This window comes from Onychostoma macrolepis, chromosome 09, assembly GCF_012432095.1.
Source record: "Onychostoma macrolepis isolate SWU-2019 chromosome 09, ASM1243209v1, whole genome shotgun sequence".
In the NCBI taxonomy this organism is placed as follows: Eukaryota; Metazoa; Chordata; class Actinopteri; order Cypriniformes; family Cyprinidae; genus Onychostoma; species Onychostoma macrolepis.
In genome coordinates this window covers 34,347,093-34,365,077 of record NC_081163.1, presented here as the reverse complement: position 1 = coordinate 34,365,077, position 17,985 = coordinate 34,347,093, and the positions used below count along the sequence as shown (strand labels likewise).

The 17,985-nt window shown below is 37.5% G+C and overlaps 2 protein-coding genes across 6 annotated transcripts in view; both read right to left on the bottom strand.

Moving 5' to 3' along the window:
• Positions 1–7,739, bottom strand: part of igf2bp2a (insulin-like growth factor 2 mRNA binding protein 2a) — a 66,656-nt gene extending 58,917 nt beyond the window's left edge. Inside the window, exons 1-2 of one of the 4 annotated variants that reach the window (XM_058787232.1) lie at positions 7,321–7,739; positions 6,207–6,267 (exon numbers count right to left, since the gene is read on the bottom strand). In XM_058787232.1, coding sequence (XP_058643215.1) covers positions 6,207–6,267; positions 7,321–7,495 — 236 coding nt within the window. In that variant the 5' untranslated portion in view covers positions 7,496–7,739. Of the gene's footprint in view, positions 1–6,206; positions 6,268–6,498; positions 6,853–6,889; positions 7,204–7,320 lie in introns of those variants that run through there. The other 3 variants (XM_058787233.1, XM_058787236.1, XM_058787234.1) reach the window with 3 other exon arrangements.
• Positions 7,740–9,357: 1,618 nt separating this feature from the next.
• On the bottom strand, positions 9,358–17,717 carry tra2b (transformer 2 beta homolog). 2 transcript variants are annotated; one of them, XM_058788107.1, is made up of 8 exons: positions 17,553–17,717; positions 15,911–16,050; positions 14,445–14,610; positions 14,166–14,354; positions 12,891–13,006; positions 11,241–11,339; positions 9,864–9,937; positions 9,358–9,703 (listed from the first exon to the last, which is right to left on the bottom strand). In XM_058788107.1, the coding sequence occupies exons 1-8, from the start codon at positions 17,583–17,585 to the stop codon at positions 9,693–9,695; spliced, it is 828 nt and encodes a 275-aa protein (XP_058644090.1). In that variant the 5' UTR covers positions 17,586–17,717; the 3' UTR covers positions 9,358–9,692. The 2 variants fall into 2 exon arrangements, with proteins under 2 accessions (XP_058644090.1, XP_058644088.1); XM_058788105.1 differs by having other exon boundaries at positions 11,232–11,339; positions 17,553–17,716.
• Positions 17,718–17,985: the final 268 nt, after the last annotated feature.

Sequence of the window (17,985 nt, the reverse complement as noted above, 5' to 3'; positions counted from 1 at the left end):
TAAAGTGTATGGCACACTCTCTTCTGAACGCTGTAAGATAAGGCAGCGTGCCCTTGATGCAGCCGCAATGAAATATTTACAGCTCCTCTATATTACGCATATTTCTTGTGACAGTTGCGCAGAAGGACAAGATGAATGCCATTGAGATCAACTGACAGGCATCTTCAGTGGACCAACAAATGAAGTGTCGCAGTAACACAACCACGAATGGTTTGGAGAAGAATAGGTTGTACGAGACAGGTGGTTCTGACCAAGCCTGACACCATCTCACCAGCGCTGGGGGCTAACAACTGCTCCAACACACACACACACACACACACTATCAGGGCTCAGTCACAGAGTGAGCCAGTCAGGGCCGAAGTGCAAGACGTGGCACCTGCTGGGTTCTCAGCTGCCCGTTTCCCCAGCCTACCATGCCACCCAAGAGCAAGACAAACCTCAAAGCAGTGCCACTGCGCCATGTATGAACGCTCACACCGCGGCAGTCCTCTACTGCAAAGGTAGGCTTCCTTCAAGCCAAGGCTACAGGGATGTGCATCTAATAGAGAAATATTTGTGACTAAACGATATAGAAGCACATTTTCATTTCAATGTAGTTTTTGTAACTTGTTTTTGTTCAAGTTCTGTTTTTTTTTTGAGTGTGAATACACAGTAAAGGAGCATAACGGAAATTAGTGTGAAAAGGAAGTAGTGACTGATCTTTTATTTTTGTATTGAGACACGCATCTGAGTGAAATGGATTATTGGTAAAGAAAAAAAAAAAGTAGGACGTGGCTCTATCATCACTTCTTGATTGGATGAAGGAAGGTACACATGCAAGCTTGCTTCGGTTGTAATAAAGGGGCGAGTTTTAAGCAGACTAAATGCAGAAGTTTGAAATATGTCACCAGAGAGAAGTCTGTCATTTCATCGGATGATCCATGATCCACCAGATTATGATGCCGTGATTGCACTGATAATATTACAAGGTCATTTGTTTTTATCCAGATGAATCTTTTTATTTTTTTGCACGGATGAATCATTCACAAAAAAACCAGGGTGAATTTTCACTTCATGCCGACTTTAAACCACAATTCAAACAAGCAGGAAATGACTGCAGATTTGTTTTGAAACGGCGTCCATTCACTCCAACCCCACCAGACTGAAGGCTTTTTCCTCAACGCAGCGACCTAGACAGACAGACACAGATTAAATCTGAAGATTTACTGTACGTACAGAGCCTGTACAGTCTGAGATTATAGTCCACCACCTTTCATGTGCTTCCAGTCAGCATACGAACAGTTACAGACAATGTTTTTTAAGGTATACACGCAATGACAACAAATAAGCCACCTCGCAAATGAGCTACAGACCACTGTCACTCGAAGGGCAGAATCTACTCCAAAATACAACATTACACCTGTTTACAGGTTCAACAATGACACAAAATCAAAACAGACCATCTCTTTCATAATACTCAACAAATGAGAAACATTATCCTTAGCCCGCTAGTCTATAAACAAACAAACTAACACTTGATAAGAGCCGTGAAGAGAGCAGCCAAAGCCGCTTCAGAAGAGATTACAGCATAAAAGCTTCTATGACAATCATTCTCACATTCTTTATGATATAATCCTTTTCTTTTCTCTGCCCCCTTTATAGCGATAAAGGGATTAACAAATGAGGAATTATGCGTTAGAGTATTTTAATCTCAAGGGAGGCGAGGTTACAGAAGGCATGGAAAAAAAACCAAGTACAGTAACACTAACATTTCAATAAAAAAATAGATTTGCTGATGTCCATGAAAAGAGCAGCAATGTGGTAGATTAGGTTTATTTGCACCTCTGCATTTGATTGACAGTGTATTCATATCCATATGCATAAAGTTTCTGCAATCTCTTTTTTAGAGTGACAAGATGCATAATCTCTAATCACTTTGGCAAGGTAAGATAGTGTACTGACAAACCAAAATGAGGATTTTGAAGTGCCTGATGGAAACCTCCGCAAATTGAGACTCAAGTTGGACAAATAGTAAGTTCAAAGAGAACAAATCGCTTGATATTCTCTTTGAGCACGGCTTTACAGACACATTTTTATCGTGTGAAAGGACAAGAGGACATGCAATGAATTTCATTCGCTCAGAGTTTAAACATTACTGATGTGTTTATGACAACAAATGTGATGTCAAGACTGATGCCTTAAACGTGAAAACACCTAAAGCCATAACAAATTTGAAAGAATATGAATTTTCAGCATCACATCCGCTGCATATCAATTTCAGAAAATAAACACTCAAGCGTGCATCAAACTTGAGAGTCTTGATTCGTATAATAATCTTTTATGAATTTACACAAATACTCTAGGATGTATTGCAGAGTATTATAGGTGATTTGACAATGAATAAAAGCTGTGATGGGGGAAAGGGTATTACTGAACCGACCTCATCTCTGAGATCCTAATGCCCCTGGGCTTCGTGACTAGTTCTCTATTGAGAGTTCAACTTCATAACCCACTTTTCCAGCTACGGATCTGTTCTTAGCCTTCATCTCAATCTATTCAACTCACGAGCCAATAAAGAAAAATCATTTGAACTGGGTGGATCATTTTTAGCCATCCAGATATAGCCATCAAATCTAGAATCTATCCTTTCACAGACACCTTCAGATCAATTTTTAAACTGAAAACAGATAAGCAGAGAGATTGGGAATTAAAGCAAAAGGAGCAACTACTAGTTTAATCTGCCTCTCAAACATAAAATTATAAAGTAAAATCCATCATGTTCAACAGAGTATGAATATTCAAATAACTGTAATCAAGTAAACCTCTCAGATCATCACTATTACACAGTAACAATTTCACTTCATTTAAAAACTAAATTAATAAATCGTAATTCCTAAAACAAAATGCATTATTGTTCTGAAATTAACCAAATGTTCTGTAATCAATTCATATGTGTTCGATACACCACAATTTAAATATGAATGTTTGTTCTGCAAGCTTCAAAATCATATTTTCTTGTTTGGCTAAATAACCATCATTTTATCAGAGCAATAACAAACTGAATTGTTCCTAACAAACTAGATCATTAAAATATCAGGCTTGCCACCACACACAAGCAGAGCAACAAGATATGACCAAAGAAAATAGAAAATATTAATAAACCTCTCCTGGTAGATAAGAAACCAAATTCACAAAAATAGTCACTTCAAATGACAAGATTATGTGTGGTTAATTACTGTCGAGCACAGCAATAAAAACATGTTATTAAAGCATATCTAAATTGTGAACACATTTAAAAATGCATTATTTGGACAACGTTTCAGAATCATTTTAAAATAGTCATTACATGCTTAAAACATCAATGCACTGTAAATGCATCATTTTAAACAGAAATGTTTATATTTTAGAAGAATGAGAAGCACATTTGAAACTATTCACAGCATTAAATGGCATCTCTTACATACATGCAGCTCTGCTCTGCACTATATTATTTCATGCTTCCACTCCCTTACTGCAAATACACAGGACTCCATAATAAAACATCACAGGAAAACAGGGAGAATCCTGAAAGGAGCACAGGCTGCTCAGTAAAGCACTGCTTAATGTAAGCCAAAATTTAAGAATCTAAAAGTAACATACAACAAGGGAAAATGCAGCTGCTATTCAAGACATTTTGTAAACCCATAAAACCACTGCAAAAGAACTTTCACAAACTGCATAAAAATACTGGGACATTTCTGTTCAAAATAGATATTCAATACCAATTTACAAATATATATATATTTTTTTTATAATTCTCCAAGAAATTATTCTTTACTCTCATTCTGATTATTGAAGTTATAAAATTTCATTTTAAATATGAAAACCTGTGAAAATAAACTGTATGACAATTGTTACAAATGTGCTACATTATTAGATTGAGTTGTTAAAATTCTATGTCAAATTTACAATTACTTTTCATACAGCTGCTGACTAAATCTTGAGGTACAAGGTAAAAAGTTTAAAAGCACTGTTCATGAAATTCTGATTTGTTGTGAAAATATAAAACACAATGGATCACTGACATACAATCAAACAGTAGCTGATAAATTACAGATCATCAATATGCCAATTTGGCAAAAACAATATTCATTTAAAGTGTAATATGCCTATTTAGACTATATATTTTGTCATATGCTAATATGATTATTTATATTTTTAAGCATTGTTTTGGGTGCTATATTAAAATGCATTTACATGTAATATTATTTATCAAAAACAGCCATGATAAAACTACTTAAAACAAATCACAAAAAAATCAGCTGTTTGTTTTTAATTATTTCTGAAAACTGTAAAGTCTGTTCAGCAAAAGCAATACACCATAATAAACATTAAAACTAGCTCTATTTAATCACTTGCGTGGGTTAATTTAATCTCTTTAATTTTGTATTTTTAATTTAGCCTCTTCTAACAGAAACCAATTTATCATGACAATTTAATGTCTGCATGTATATCACTTTCTAAAGTGTTACAGAAAAAAAAAAAAAAAAGTCTACCAGTGTTAAACAACTGCCAAACAATAAAACAAGGCAGGGTATGAAAAAAATGTAAGAATCAGATATATGTAAGATATTGGCATCATATGCATAAATGCAATTTTCTCTAAAGCTGTGTCAAATGCTAATGACATGAAAATGGTTCAGTCGTAATGTATTTACTTTTTTAAGGAGTAGGTAATTTAACACAATATGGATATATAAATTAAGCATATAAATGAAAACAGCTGTAACTAAACACACTCTTTAACGGCACTAAACACAAGGATTAAGTGAAATATCAATAACATTAACAGGTTAATACAAATAATCACAACAGCATGTAAAACACAACGTATGTGCTGCTCCACTGAATATCCAAGCCACGTGCGTAATGTACATTAGCAATGCTCAGTACGCATAAACTAAAATGCACTGTAAAATTAACACTGACGTAAATAATAACCGAAATACCTATAATCACGGACAATGTGGACCTGGGAGACTGCAGTGCCATATCTAACACATAAAACGCATGCACGCCTTGTGTGTGAGGATTATATTCCGACATAAATGCGTCCAAATATCGCACATGTGTAACCTGAGCCGCTTCAGATTACACTTCTGATTCTAGAAGCACTCTAGAACTGCGTTAAACGTTCTAGAACGAGCTGCACACACACGTTCTGCTCGTGCATGCTGCTTTCAGTCATGTTAGGTTGACTCTAGTAGCAGCAGCATGGCCGACTCTTCCAAATCAAAGACTGGCCATCTTGACTGCGCACTTTATGCAACACGCTCCCCGAGTTACATGCGACCCTCTGAGGCGCCAGAGACCAGTTTTAATATGTTTACCGAAATAACACTATTACACCTTTACAGCAAGGTTATTTCTCGATTTAAGCGTTGTGTTTGACGCCTTGTCTGACAAGGAGACGCCGTAACAGGCGTGCATTTGACATAAACTGTAAGTGTGTACATGCAATTTTACATAAACCCTTAAATCTCAAGGTTGCGGGCTGTTCTCTAGCCATTTCTATGCCGCCCTCCCGTGGAACACAAAGTAACGCAGGGCCTATAGGGGAAATCACGTGGGCCACTGAAGGGCCTAAACACGCGCCATGAGGTCATGCACAATGATCCTGCTCTTGTACAATTCACGCGCAAGAAAAAGGGCGTAATGTCAGATTTCAGATATGTTTCGGTTAAAACCTTATTTGCATATTTACATTTACTACCTGGAGCTATTGCACGTCAAACAAACACGGCGTGTCTCTTAAAGTTTTTTTAAAATATATGTATATTTTATTTTTTTTTGAGGGAAAATCTGCGCTAGATTATGCAAGGAAACACCCAATATCAGTGTTATTTTCTACGCCTGATACATTCAGAGAGCGCTTTTACAGTTTATAACTAAGGTAAAACAGCGTATTTTGAGTCCAGGCCACATTGTGCCAGTTTAAATGCTTAAGACGAAATGCTCATTAACCCTGACAAGAAATGCATTAATTAAAACTACAATTCAAATCAAATGAACAGGCAAGAAGAACATGGTATTAAAAAATAAAGGTTACGCCTGAGGGACAAACACACAAAATATCCTAAAATTTCAATAGAATTTTCCCTACACATCACAGCTTCACAAAGACAAACCAACTTCCAAAGGCGACAGAGTTCATGCTTCTTTGCATATAAATAAAGCAAAATTATTACCTTAGTTTTTTAGGAACAGAGTAGTCGACCTCGATCACTTTCCCATGTAATTCAACTTTCCCTGCGAGCAAGAAACAAAACAAATGTTAACAAAACTGCAATCCTCCTGTGCATTATCGACACTGCTGAAATATGCATTTACTCCGTTTTTACTCCTATTTATAAAACAAACAGCCGCGCGTGCAACGTAAATACGTGGGGTACAATCACACGTGCAAGTTAGTGCTTATAAATGCACGTCAGCGACGTGGTGAGTTTTATCATGCCTACATGTAAGGTGTAATATCTTTACCACATTTCCTATTATGCCTGATGATGTTATGCGAAATGCTTGATGAGCTGATACGATATAAAGAATGGGCAGCCATGCTTTCCACTCCCACTAACCACATACGAGCAATGAGGAGAGTTTGAAGAATGGGAGGTCAAAGGATACGACTCTTCTGCCTAAATTTGCCGTTTCTTCAAGTAGGTTTGGATGTGTACTTTTCTGTTGCATGCACAACGACTCGCGAGCGTGGAAGAAGAATATAGAGGTGTTGTGCTGTGCATCTGTTGTGTATGAGTGGCCTGGCGCAGCACAAAAATTGGCATCTCACCTCCGTCCCCCCCAGCTACCTGTTTATTAGCACTTTCCTCCAGACCCCCATCACCCACCTTTAAGACACCTCGTAAAAACATACCTGGACACCATAGGAACATGCATGTGACGCCTTCTTCTCGCTCAGTTCGCTCGCTTCTTTTCAATAAAATCAAGACAAAAAATAACTGAAAAATAATTACGCCTGCCACCCGAGCATCAGACCCATCCGATACATTCCTATGGGCCGATGGCTGAGAAATCACCCCCGTTCAGCTCCTCGGCTCGGCGAAACAAGCGTGCATTTAAAGATTTCTAGCATAAATTCAACTTGTATAGCGTATTGGAAGCGAGCGAGCGCGAGTGTGATTGAGCTCGCGGCGTTCATTCGCGCATTTGCGAAGAACCGGAGCAGCGCGCGGCTGATGCGCGAGCGTTACTTTTTCTTTTCTTTTCCGAGAAAGTCTTTTACGGTGTCAGCCCAAGCTATATATATATAACCGCGACTTTGCGCGACGTGAAAAACGCACTTACCGGATAGAGTCTCGATGGCTTTAATCGCCCAGTTCTGGTCGGGGAAGTCCACGAAGGCATAGCCGGATTTGAGCAGGACCTGGTCGGTCACGGGGAGCTTGCTCTCGCCGAAGAGCTGCTTCAGGTCCTCCACGGTCACCGAAGGGCTCAGATTCCCCACATAGAGTTTGTTCATGGTCTATACCAAAATCTGTACGTCCAAATATAACGGCGCGCGCGCGCGTGCAATGGATTGCTCGAAGTAGGGAAAATAAGGAGAAAATAAAATAGAAAAAAATAAAATAAACGTGCTGAAAATCAGCAGTCACCCCCCAGATGCAGCCGGACCCCCCTGCTACATATACACAACTCTGTTCCTGCTCAAACTCTTTTACTGGGATTGGAAAAAAAAAAAAAAAGTGTCGTTGCGACGTTACTCTGTTGCCAACAAGCGCCGCCTCTAAATAAAACCGCTCTTAAATATCACAAAATCACTTTTGAGGTGTTTATGGACTTAAATTGGTGTCTGGTGTTCAATTTGCCACCATAAATCATTGGATAAGGCATAATGATAAGCAACACAGAAAGGGTTAGTTCATTTCAATCCGCTTACAGAGAGAGAATGTCTCTTCAAGACAATATATATATATATATATATATATATATATATATATTGCAATGACAGATCATACAGCCCTTCAGCTTGTGTTAATAAACGGATGTGTGCGTATTTAAATCATTTTCAGAAGCAGCTTTCATTTGCATTTGTGATTGACAGCTTGATTGGCGTTTTTAGGGTGTTGTGGATTGATGGGCGTTTTCCTCTGTCCCTTGTGAGAATAACTCGTTGTTTGTTTTATATTGGTTTACAGTCTTCGTGTTTGATTCGATATTTAATCTAAGACTAATAATTGGGACTGTAAAACTGTAAGCACAGACTCCAAAGAGAATAGCAGCTGGAAAATGGGACTTTCTCTGGGAACGCCCATGTCAATGGAAAAGAAACAGGAATGTGGAGAAACCTTATGGAATTATGATTTGGGAGGAGCATGAACGTTATATATATGAATACAATGCATTGATTCCACTTATGCAGACTGTGGTAAGAGCCTTCCCGAGATGACTCAATTTTTTTTTTTTTTTTAGCAAAATCTCAAGTTATTCTTTATTGCATATATATATATATATATGTGTGTGTGTGTGTGTGTGTGCATTCAAGATTAATAAATTATTGAATATCCTGATGATTTCATTTATTGCAATAGCATGGTGAAAGTCAGTCTTCTAACATTAGGTCTTTTACCTGAAATGTTGTTTGCCCCCCTTCTGCTGATTTCTGTATTTAGAAGACTATGCATCAGTACAGGATTGCTCTGTATTGCAGTATACTGGGGTTTTCTCCCTTGTCTCAAAAACATTATTTATCAGAGCTCCAAATCAGGCACTACAACATTATAGGTCTCCAAATGCAGCAGTGCCGAGTAGCAAAAGTGTTACAACAGCTTAATTTTTACTCACAACACAATCTATGACTAAACTGGGACCACTTAATGTCAGTTTGTGCTGCTTAAAAACACCTTAAATATATTAATGAAGCAGATTTCAGAACTTCAGAAAGCCAATTAAAATCCCTCCAAGAGCCAGGTACAGTAAAAGTAGGGAATCCCAGATTTGGTCAGATAAAGCAGACACGCACACACAGTGTCCAAATTAATGCTAAATCCCAGAGTACTTTAAACTACATTTTTTACACATACTGGAGTATTTTAGATGATCCTATTATTAACAATATATTCTCTGAGGTAATGAGACTTAAATTGGAACAGAGCTCAGGCAATGGTGTTCTAGCATTTCTATTCAATAAACCTATTAGTTTCACTGTAGTTCAATGCAAATGTCTGAAGAGAAAATTTGTATGCATTACATAAATACGCCATCCATAGATCTGCAGTGGAGTAACCTCACTTCTGATTCTGAACACTACAAGGATTTCAATATTTTAGGTTTGAAACGCAGATTTCAATGTTTTGAGCGATTCAAGCAGAAGCTCACATCAGGTGGGAGGTATAAAGCAGTTTATTGCAACATCACTGCCAAGCTTAAAACGCATAAAAACATAATGGGGTGTGAGGAGGACACTTTATCATATAAAACAAACGCAAGTTCAGCATCAGACCAGAAACTTAAAAAAAAAAAAAAAAAAATCTGTGCACAAATATTCAAACTACTGAAACATCATCCAGATCAGTCAAAGTCATGTGAAACCTTCAGGCAAGAAATCAAAGGGATTGAGTTTAAAGTACATCCAAACTCATGCCACCAGAAATAAACATCTACGTCAACAAGAATGTCATCAACATCTTCAGGGATGGCAAGAGGAGTCAAACTTCACTTCAGTAATGACCTGTAAAAACAAATAAAGGTTTACTTAATACTTTATTTTTTACATACATGTGTCATTACCAGAGCATTTACACTGCGTTGAGATTAAGCATCATTGAAACATACAGCCAGGTAGACAATACAAGTGAAGTTTATTGTGGTAGTGTTTGTGCAGTACTTACGAGGGGAGTAGGAGCGAGAGCGTGATCTTGACCTGTACGGTCCTCGTCCGTAGTAGGGAGAGGGGGATCTTCTCCTGTGAACAGAAAGCTGAGATTTAATGGAAATGGCAGCATCTACAGATTGCGACAAAGAAGTGACATTCAAAACTGTAGCATTAGCAAGCCATTTAAAAAGGCGTATAACACATGCTTTGTGAAAAAAATATCTTGCTGCATGCAATGTGAACTGATGTAGCATGCAGTCTGTGGGAACAGGGCTCAACAGTAAGGATAAGTCCTGAGTGTTTCAGGCCAGTTGAATCGACGGTCACTTGCCCTATTTGACCAGTGGTGCTCATCAACTCTACCTTCATTGAGCTCATACAATTTTTGTTTTTCTAAAATCTACCGAATAGAATTTCTGCTCATGTAAATGTTATCATTGTAATGTTATTTAGATTTCCGTTTAGCATGGTCAAAAAAAAAAAAAAAAAAAATTATTTGTGGTATCCCTGTTAGCAGTCACCAATTATAAACCAATTAAAAAAATTATAAATATATATATTTTTTTTTTTCAGGAAAACATTTTACCAGCAAAAGTTGTTTAAGAATTTATAGCTGCATAGCATCCAGATATTACTGATAATAAAACCTTAAAATGAATTTGTCATAACATGTTTGTAAAGAACGTGTATACTGAAAGACTCATACTCACCAAGGCTGCATTTATCTGATCAATACTATTTGAGTACGCATTTATTTGAATAACATTACAATTTAAAATAATTTTATTACACTTAAAAACAGTTTATTCCTGCAATGAGAAAGCTTAATTTTCAGCATCATTACTCAAGTCTTCAGTGTCACATGATTCTATAGAAATCATCATATATTATATGATGATTTGGTGCTCAAGAAACATTTTTTATTATTATCAAAGATGAAAATAGTTATATTTAGTTATAATATAAATATTATAAAATATTATAAAAAATAGTTATATTTTTGTGGAAACTGTGATATACAATTCAGGATTCTTTAATAAAGAGAAAGTTCAAAATAACAGCATTTATTTAAAGTAGAAATCTTGTGTAACATCACAATTTATCAAAAAAAAAAAAAAAAAAAGCATCCTTGCTGAATAAAAGTATTACTTTCCCCCAAAAAAAAGCACACTTTTTTTTTTTTTTTTAGCGTGGCAGTGTGCATTTAACAATATACTACATATAACATCAAATATTTTGTAGTGAAATGAGTAACAAAATTCAGCTGGTTAAGCACAAATCTGATCCACTGGCCCAGCAGAGAGGAATCCTTATTGTTGAGCCATGTAGGATGGTGGGATGTCGCTACAAACACACACAGACTGTTGAACAGTACGAGAGTCACCTGTATGACCTGCTGTTGTAGTAGTCGCGGTCATCATAGCGATCATATCCACGTTCATAGCCTCGTTCATAGCAGTCACGGCGACGGCTTACACTCGGGCCTCCGCCACTGCACGTAAGAAAAAATATGATTTTAATTCAACATTGATCATTGAAATACACAACACTGATCAAGACTGTTTACCATAAGAGAGATATACAATTATCAGCAGGCACGGCTCGTCTGTAAGGGCAGAGCACCACCAAAATATTCATCCAAAACACAGACCTCTATATAAGCTGAATAAATAATAAACTGCAAATGTGTTCAGCATTCTGCAACAAATACTTTTCTGATTTTCTTGACAATTTGAAGTCATAAAATGCACAGGATATTAAAATTCATCGCAAGCTTTGGCAGGCGTGTAAAATGATACTATTGGGGCAGTCGTGCCGGTGTCCCCCAAATTTAACAATGTAAATCTGTGGTGAAAAGTGCAACTGCAGCACGCTCTAACTGAGAGCCATTTAGGCAGTTTTGAGATTGTCCCGCTTATTTTCACGTTACCCAATCTTGCTCCAGACCAGGACGATATCAATCAGCTTCAGCTGTGTGCTGTGTGGGTTAGTAAGTAGCTGGCATGTCTGTTTTTCCTATGTATGTGGAGTAGTGTTTTAAAGGGGGGACAATGCCGTTTCATGCATTCAGAGTTATGGAGTTACATTATATGGAAGCGCGCTTCATCCGGCTGCACCGCACGGGACTCGCTCCGGAAGAATGTCTCTAAAGAACTGTGTTTTTGGTTGTAAGGGAAAGATAACCTTGTTCAGCTTCCCAAAGAACCCAGCGTTACGTGAACAGGATGAAGTTTGTTTTTCTGGGGTAGCAACAGAGTTTCTCAAGTGTGTTTGTTGACGAACATTTTATAAACAAAGCCCAGTTCGATGCTGGATTTGCACATCGTTTGATGCTGAAAGATGGAGCAGTCCCAGCTATAAAAGATCCCGGTCATGATTCAGAACTGCTGCAGACGGTAAGAGAAACGGCATCAGATGTCTGTGTTTTGTTTGCGATCGGCGATTAAGTGCTCGTCACTCTTTAGCTCCGCCCACAGCACGCCTCCAGGAGCTCGGCTGTTTTCAGAGAGAATCGTAAAGCTGTGTCTTTCTTTTATAAATGACAAAACTAAAGACTTTTTGGAGATATGAAGGATGCAATACTACTCTATAGGTACTCAAGATTAACATGAGATTGGGTGAAACGGTATTACGCCCCCTTTAAATAAATTTAAAAGTGTTAATCCTTTAATTCGAATGTGCTCACGTGAAAAGCCTTTATATAGTTTTGATGTGTTTGATTAATGTTTGTTTTGAGAGGAGACATGATATTCGTTTCCTCACTTAAATTCCTTTACAGCTTGTAATATCCTAAATCAACATTCAGAGACAATATTAAGGCCATAAATCTATAGCATTTTGTGTGTGTGCACATCGAGCCTGTCAATCAACATTAGCATGCCACCCACAGGCTGAATTAGACAAAGACTAAGCTTTCTTGAGTTTATTATAAACTAGCGCTACGACCCACCTAAACTTTCTGGTTCTCAGTGTTTATCATTTAGAACATTCAGATGAGTTATTTGAGTGTGTGATTAAACAGACTGCAAGGAATCAGACTCACTATGTTGGTCTGCCCATATATATTCCTGGAGTAGGTGTGTGTGGCCTCTTGGTAATCGAGTAGTCAACTCTGATTCTGCGGCCATCTAGTTCCATACCATTTGCTCGCTCCTTAGCCTAAAACCAAAACAGACACGAATAACCCATACTGAGCACACAACAATATTCTTTCTGCTTAAGGCCATTAATCCCAGGGCTCTAGACTGCGAGTCAAAATTCGACGTGGTCGCATTTGTGCGAGGGCACGGTCTGTGCTGCTGCGAAGTGTCTGCTCCTGCAGCAGAGCCGCGGCACATTGTAGCAGGACTCAGATTTCACCGATCATGCGAAGAGAGGTGCTTTCAGTGCGAGCGCTTCAGATGTAGAGCCTGGTTTATACTCGCCGCGCCAGTTTGAGCACGAAGGTGCGCGCAGCACGCGGCAAAAGTGACGTGAATATTGAGGAAATTATGGCAGACGGAGGATTTGGTTTTTAAAAAAAAAAGCCTTAAACCAGAGGTGATGAACATGTTGGTATTCATGTCAGGAAAAAAAACATGCAAGTCCTGTCACCGATAGCCAGTTTACATCTCTTTTTGTTTTCGTTTTAAAAAGCATCTTATCTTTGCCTTTTACCTCACGTTACACTATAGAGGCTCTCTTTAATTTTTTTGTTGTTTAAAAAAAAAAAAAAAAAAAAAAAAAAAAGAGACCAGTGGGAAGAATGAGTCTAGAGCCCTGCAGGTATGTCTCTACTGCTGGCCATTAAAATAGCTGCGAGAACAGTACATTCTGTACTTTACTTTAAAAAAAATTTCAATTAAGCCAGTGTTTTCAATTATGCAGCATTCTACAATCAATAGACAAGTGTACAATTGCCTAATTAAAGGAATAGTTCACCCAAAAATGAAAATTAGGTAAGAACATTTACTCATTTTTAAGCCAACCAAGAAGTAAATGCTGTTTATCAGAACAGGTTTGGATAAATTTAGTTGTTCACAAATGGGTGCTGTTAGAATAAAAGCCCAAACGGCTTTTTTTTTTTTACTGGAGAAAGCAATATTATGGATAGTATTTTTGGGTGAAATATTCTTTTAACCTTCTGAATCAAGCAATTGGAAAAACCATGTAAAATGATCAATTAGTTATTTCAGGAAAGACAGAACATTCTCATGTCTTGTATGAACAAAAACAACGTTTGACTTTCTGGAAATCCGTACAAATGGCTGCTGCAGTTTATTAACCAATCAGATTTTGCAGCTAAATTGCACGTTACTATTCAGCTGGAAAAATTCACCTCTTTTGAATCTTCTCTGTTCTCAAAGTAGACAAAGGCAAAACCCCTGGAGCGCCGAGACTGCTGGTCATACACAATGCTGACGTCACTCAGAGGGCCAAACTTGGAGAAGACCTCCCTCAGGTCTCTCTCTGTGGTGTACAGGCTCAGGCCAAACACTCCCAGGCAGCTGTTTGGGTCTGGGTTCGCCTAAAGGTGAAGAAAACTTTACTGATTATAATATAGCTCTACAAAAGCACTGCGTAGAACGTCATGTATGGAACAGACTCATTGTCTCACCCGGTCTCCGACGTGACGCCTACGGTTGGACATAGGAGAATGACTATGACTGTGGCGGCGGCGGTATTCGCTGCTGTATGAGCGGCTGCGTGAACGTCTCCGGCGAGAATGAGAGCGTGAACGGGAACGACTGTAATGTCGGCGAGAACTCCGATGGGAACGGGACCTGCAGAAGGATGGAGTAAAATGAAAAAGAGCACCGTAGAAGGCAACAGACAGGGAGACTATCTAGTTACCAAGTGATAAGTCCTGTCTTCAACTTCTTAGACAGACAAGAACCTCCAGCTTCAGTTTCATTATATATCAAGTTGCTACCAACGCATGTCAAATGATCAACTGCAGAGTGCTTAAAATCGTAGTCCTGGGTGGGGGAACATTTTTTTTAAATCTGGCCCAAACATCGTTTCTACTTTTAACTGGAAAGCAGCAGGTGTGACTTCCACTCTGCAGACTCTGTGTACCGTGAATTCCACTAGTAGCTGAGCCACAAGGCCATTTCAACAGTTTCAAATGACATGCAATTTGGGACTTAATCAAAAGCAACAACTGTTTCCCTATGTCCCCAAAAAATTAAAAAAAAAAAATCTATTTGCAAAAATATACTTTAACATGAAAGAAATAATGGGAGGGGCAAACATTCATTTTGTGAAGAAAAAAATAAATAAATCTTACAAATACAAGGGTTCTTATTCCTCTAAATAAATAATGACATACAATCCATTTCAGTCTTGTTTATGGTGAAACTGATCAAAATGAAGTCTTTTTTTTATTATGAAAACAAGTACAGATATCTATTCTATTCAAGAAATGTATTCTTGTTTGAAGCATGTGTGACCCTGGACCAGTCTTAAGTCGCTGGGGTATATTTGTAGCAATAGCCAAAAATACATTGTATGGGTCAAAATTGTCGATTTTTCTTTTATGCCAAAAATCATTAGGATATTAAGTAAAGATCATGTTCCATGAAGACATTTTGTAAATTTCCTACTGTAAATATATCAAAACTTAATTTTTGATTAGTAATATGCATTGCTAAGAACTTCATTTGGACAACTTTAAAGGTGATTTTCTCAGTATTTTGATTTTTTATCATCATTTTCAAATAGTTGTATCTCGGCCAAATATTGTCCTAACAAACCATACATCAATGGAAAGCTTATTTATTCAGCTTTCAGAAGATGTATAAATCTCATAAGTCACACATACTCAATTTTATTAAATTTTTTGAGACTTAATTTTAAGACACAAAAACCAAGTAATACAATTTTGCAATAATTTTACTTGTTATCCTGTAAAGTACTTAGTGCTTATTATAGTGTTTTTATTGTAAACCACTTTGAACGTCATTCCTGTACGGAAGGTGCAATACAAATAAAGTTTATTATTATTATTAATTAAGAACAAGGGGAAGACCCTTGCTTTCCCATGCAGATTGTTTGACCTCAAAAAGAATTAGAAACACTCACCGAGTCTTGGACCTGGAGCGAGAGCGGGACTTCGAGTGGTGAGACCCCTCTTTGGACTGAGCAGGTGAGCGTTCCGGCGAGCGACTGGCTGACTTAGCAGATCCTCTAGGACTTGGGCTCCTAGAGGTCGAACGGGACTCCTAAACCAACCACATCCAAATCACGTTAGAGCCAGAAAACATGGTCAAACTGAGAATGTTTAACTAATTACTGTATGCATATAATTGAGTTTGAGACCATTCTAGACTAGGATAATATGCAGTGGCCTTTTCCCTGCAGGTATATGAACTAGTGTTAATAGTGTAAATTTACTTTGAAGCACTTACAACATAGGAATTTGTAGTTTTTTGACATGTAATGCATTATTACTTAAGAAAATAACTACCTGTAAATCTGTCATGCTACAGGACAATAGTAACTATTGCAATACAAATGGACAACAGAAGATTTATGCATGCACGCATGGGACAAACATACTAAGAGTTACTTAGCGCTGCGATCTTATCCCAGATAACTTCTGATCTTAACTTCATAACACATCTTTTCTTCTTTCTTCAGTTTCAATTTCATTTCTGACTTCATTCCTCTTCCCCCATTTCTCTCACTGCCCATAAATGCTATATGGGAACTTCTTTTGCTCCGAAAATTAGCATGCACTGAAAATTCAGCTTCAAATTATTCGCATTAACAACTTGACATTTGACTTCGTCCAGATTTCTCTTCTTCCAACCTTAACCTTAACAAAAAAAAAAAAGGGATGAAGAATGTGTAAACACTGGACATCACAACCAATAATCCTATTGTTTTATTAGTGTGGGGAAAACATTATAGATGAACCAACAGAAATGAAAAGTGAGCTTTAAAATCCATCAAGAAGAACAATAAAATACTTTCAGGTGCATCCTGAGCCTTATGCATGCATGCCAAAGCAATTACTCCAATTACAAACTAACACTTAATTGCATTACTTGTAATTTTACATACTTAAGTCAATTTGAAGGATTTGAAAGGATACTTTTGATATGCCTAATTGCCTATACGTTAACGTTACATGTCAAGTCTACCGTCATGTTATTATACTAACAAAAGACTAATATCGTTATAATATTAAACGTGCACGTGATTTTGAATCGAATTTGCATTTTGTGCATATGAGATTAGCTTTAAGGCTCAGGATGACCTTCTCATGTATTAGCAGCAAGTATTACTCATACAGGTTATATCAATTTAATAAAACATGCGAGGAGAAAACAACACTTAGTAAAGACAGCAATGTTAAAACATTTAGCTTACTATTAAAAAAGCAAAAACTGATATGCAGATAAAGGTCTTTCTGATCTGAAGCACGTTGGCTGTCTGCTAGCACTGAAGCTGGCTAACGTATGTTAACTGGACACTTGGATTTCGACACAAATCCATATTACATTAGCTATATCATTTTATTAAGATTTTAGAGATGTTAAAAAGAAAGGGCACCAAGTCCACCATTGCATTTGTACATCAATAATCAGATTTTACACAATGAATGAAGCCCGTCTGACTCAGTCCTGCTGGCTAGCATTCAATATGGAGGACATTTCTAGAAGAAACATGTAAGGGCGCGTGCAAAAAGACAAAACAATGCAAAAAAAATACTACATACCCGCTCCACGAATTCCTTCTCGGCGTCACTCATTGCCGTTTAGTATGTATTACGCTGCAATGGTAACACTGGGAAAGAAATTACAGATAACAAAACACAAATAGAGCACCCAAACAGATCGAGCATCTGGTAATGAACGCCTTTCTCGGTTGTAGAGGCTTTATTTAGAAACTAGCGTTTCCACTCCCCCTAGCGCGAGCAACGGCCGCAAGAGGGCGCCGAAAATACTACACAGATAAAAGCTTCTTGTCAAAGCCTGTACATAATTTATATATCTATAATAAACATATGTTTTACACAACCAGACCTTTATTCAATTAATTTTACATAGAGCAATGGTTAAAAAAAAACACCTCAGAACAAATCCCATCCGACTGGCATTAAACGCGGAGTGGCTGTTCCTTCTTCGAAAAGATTCTTTGCTACTCAGTAA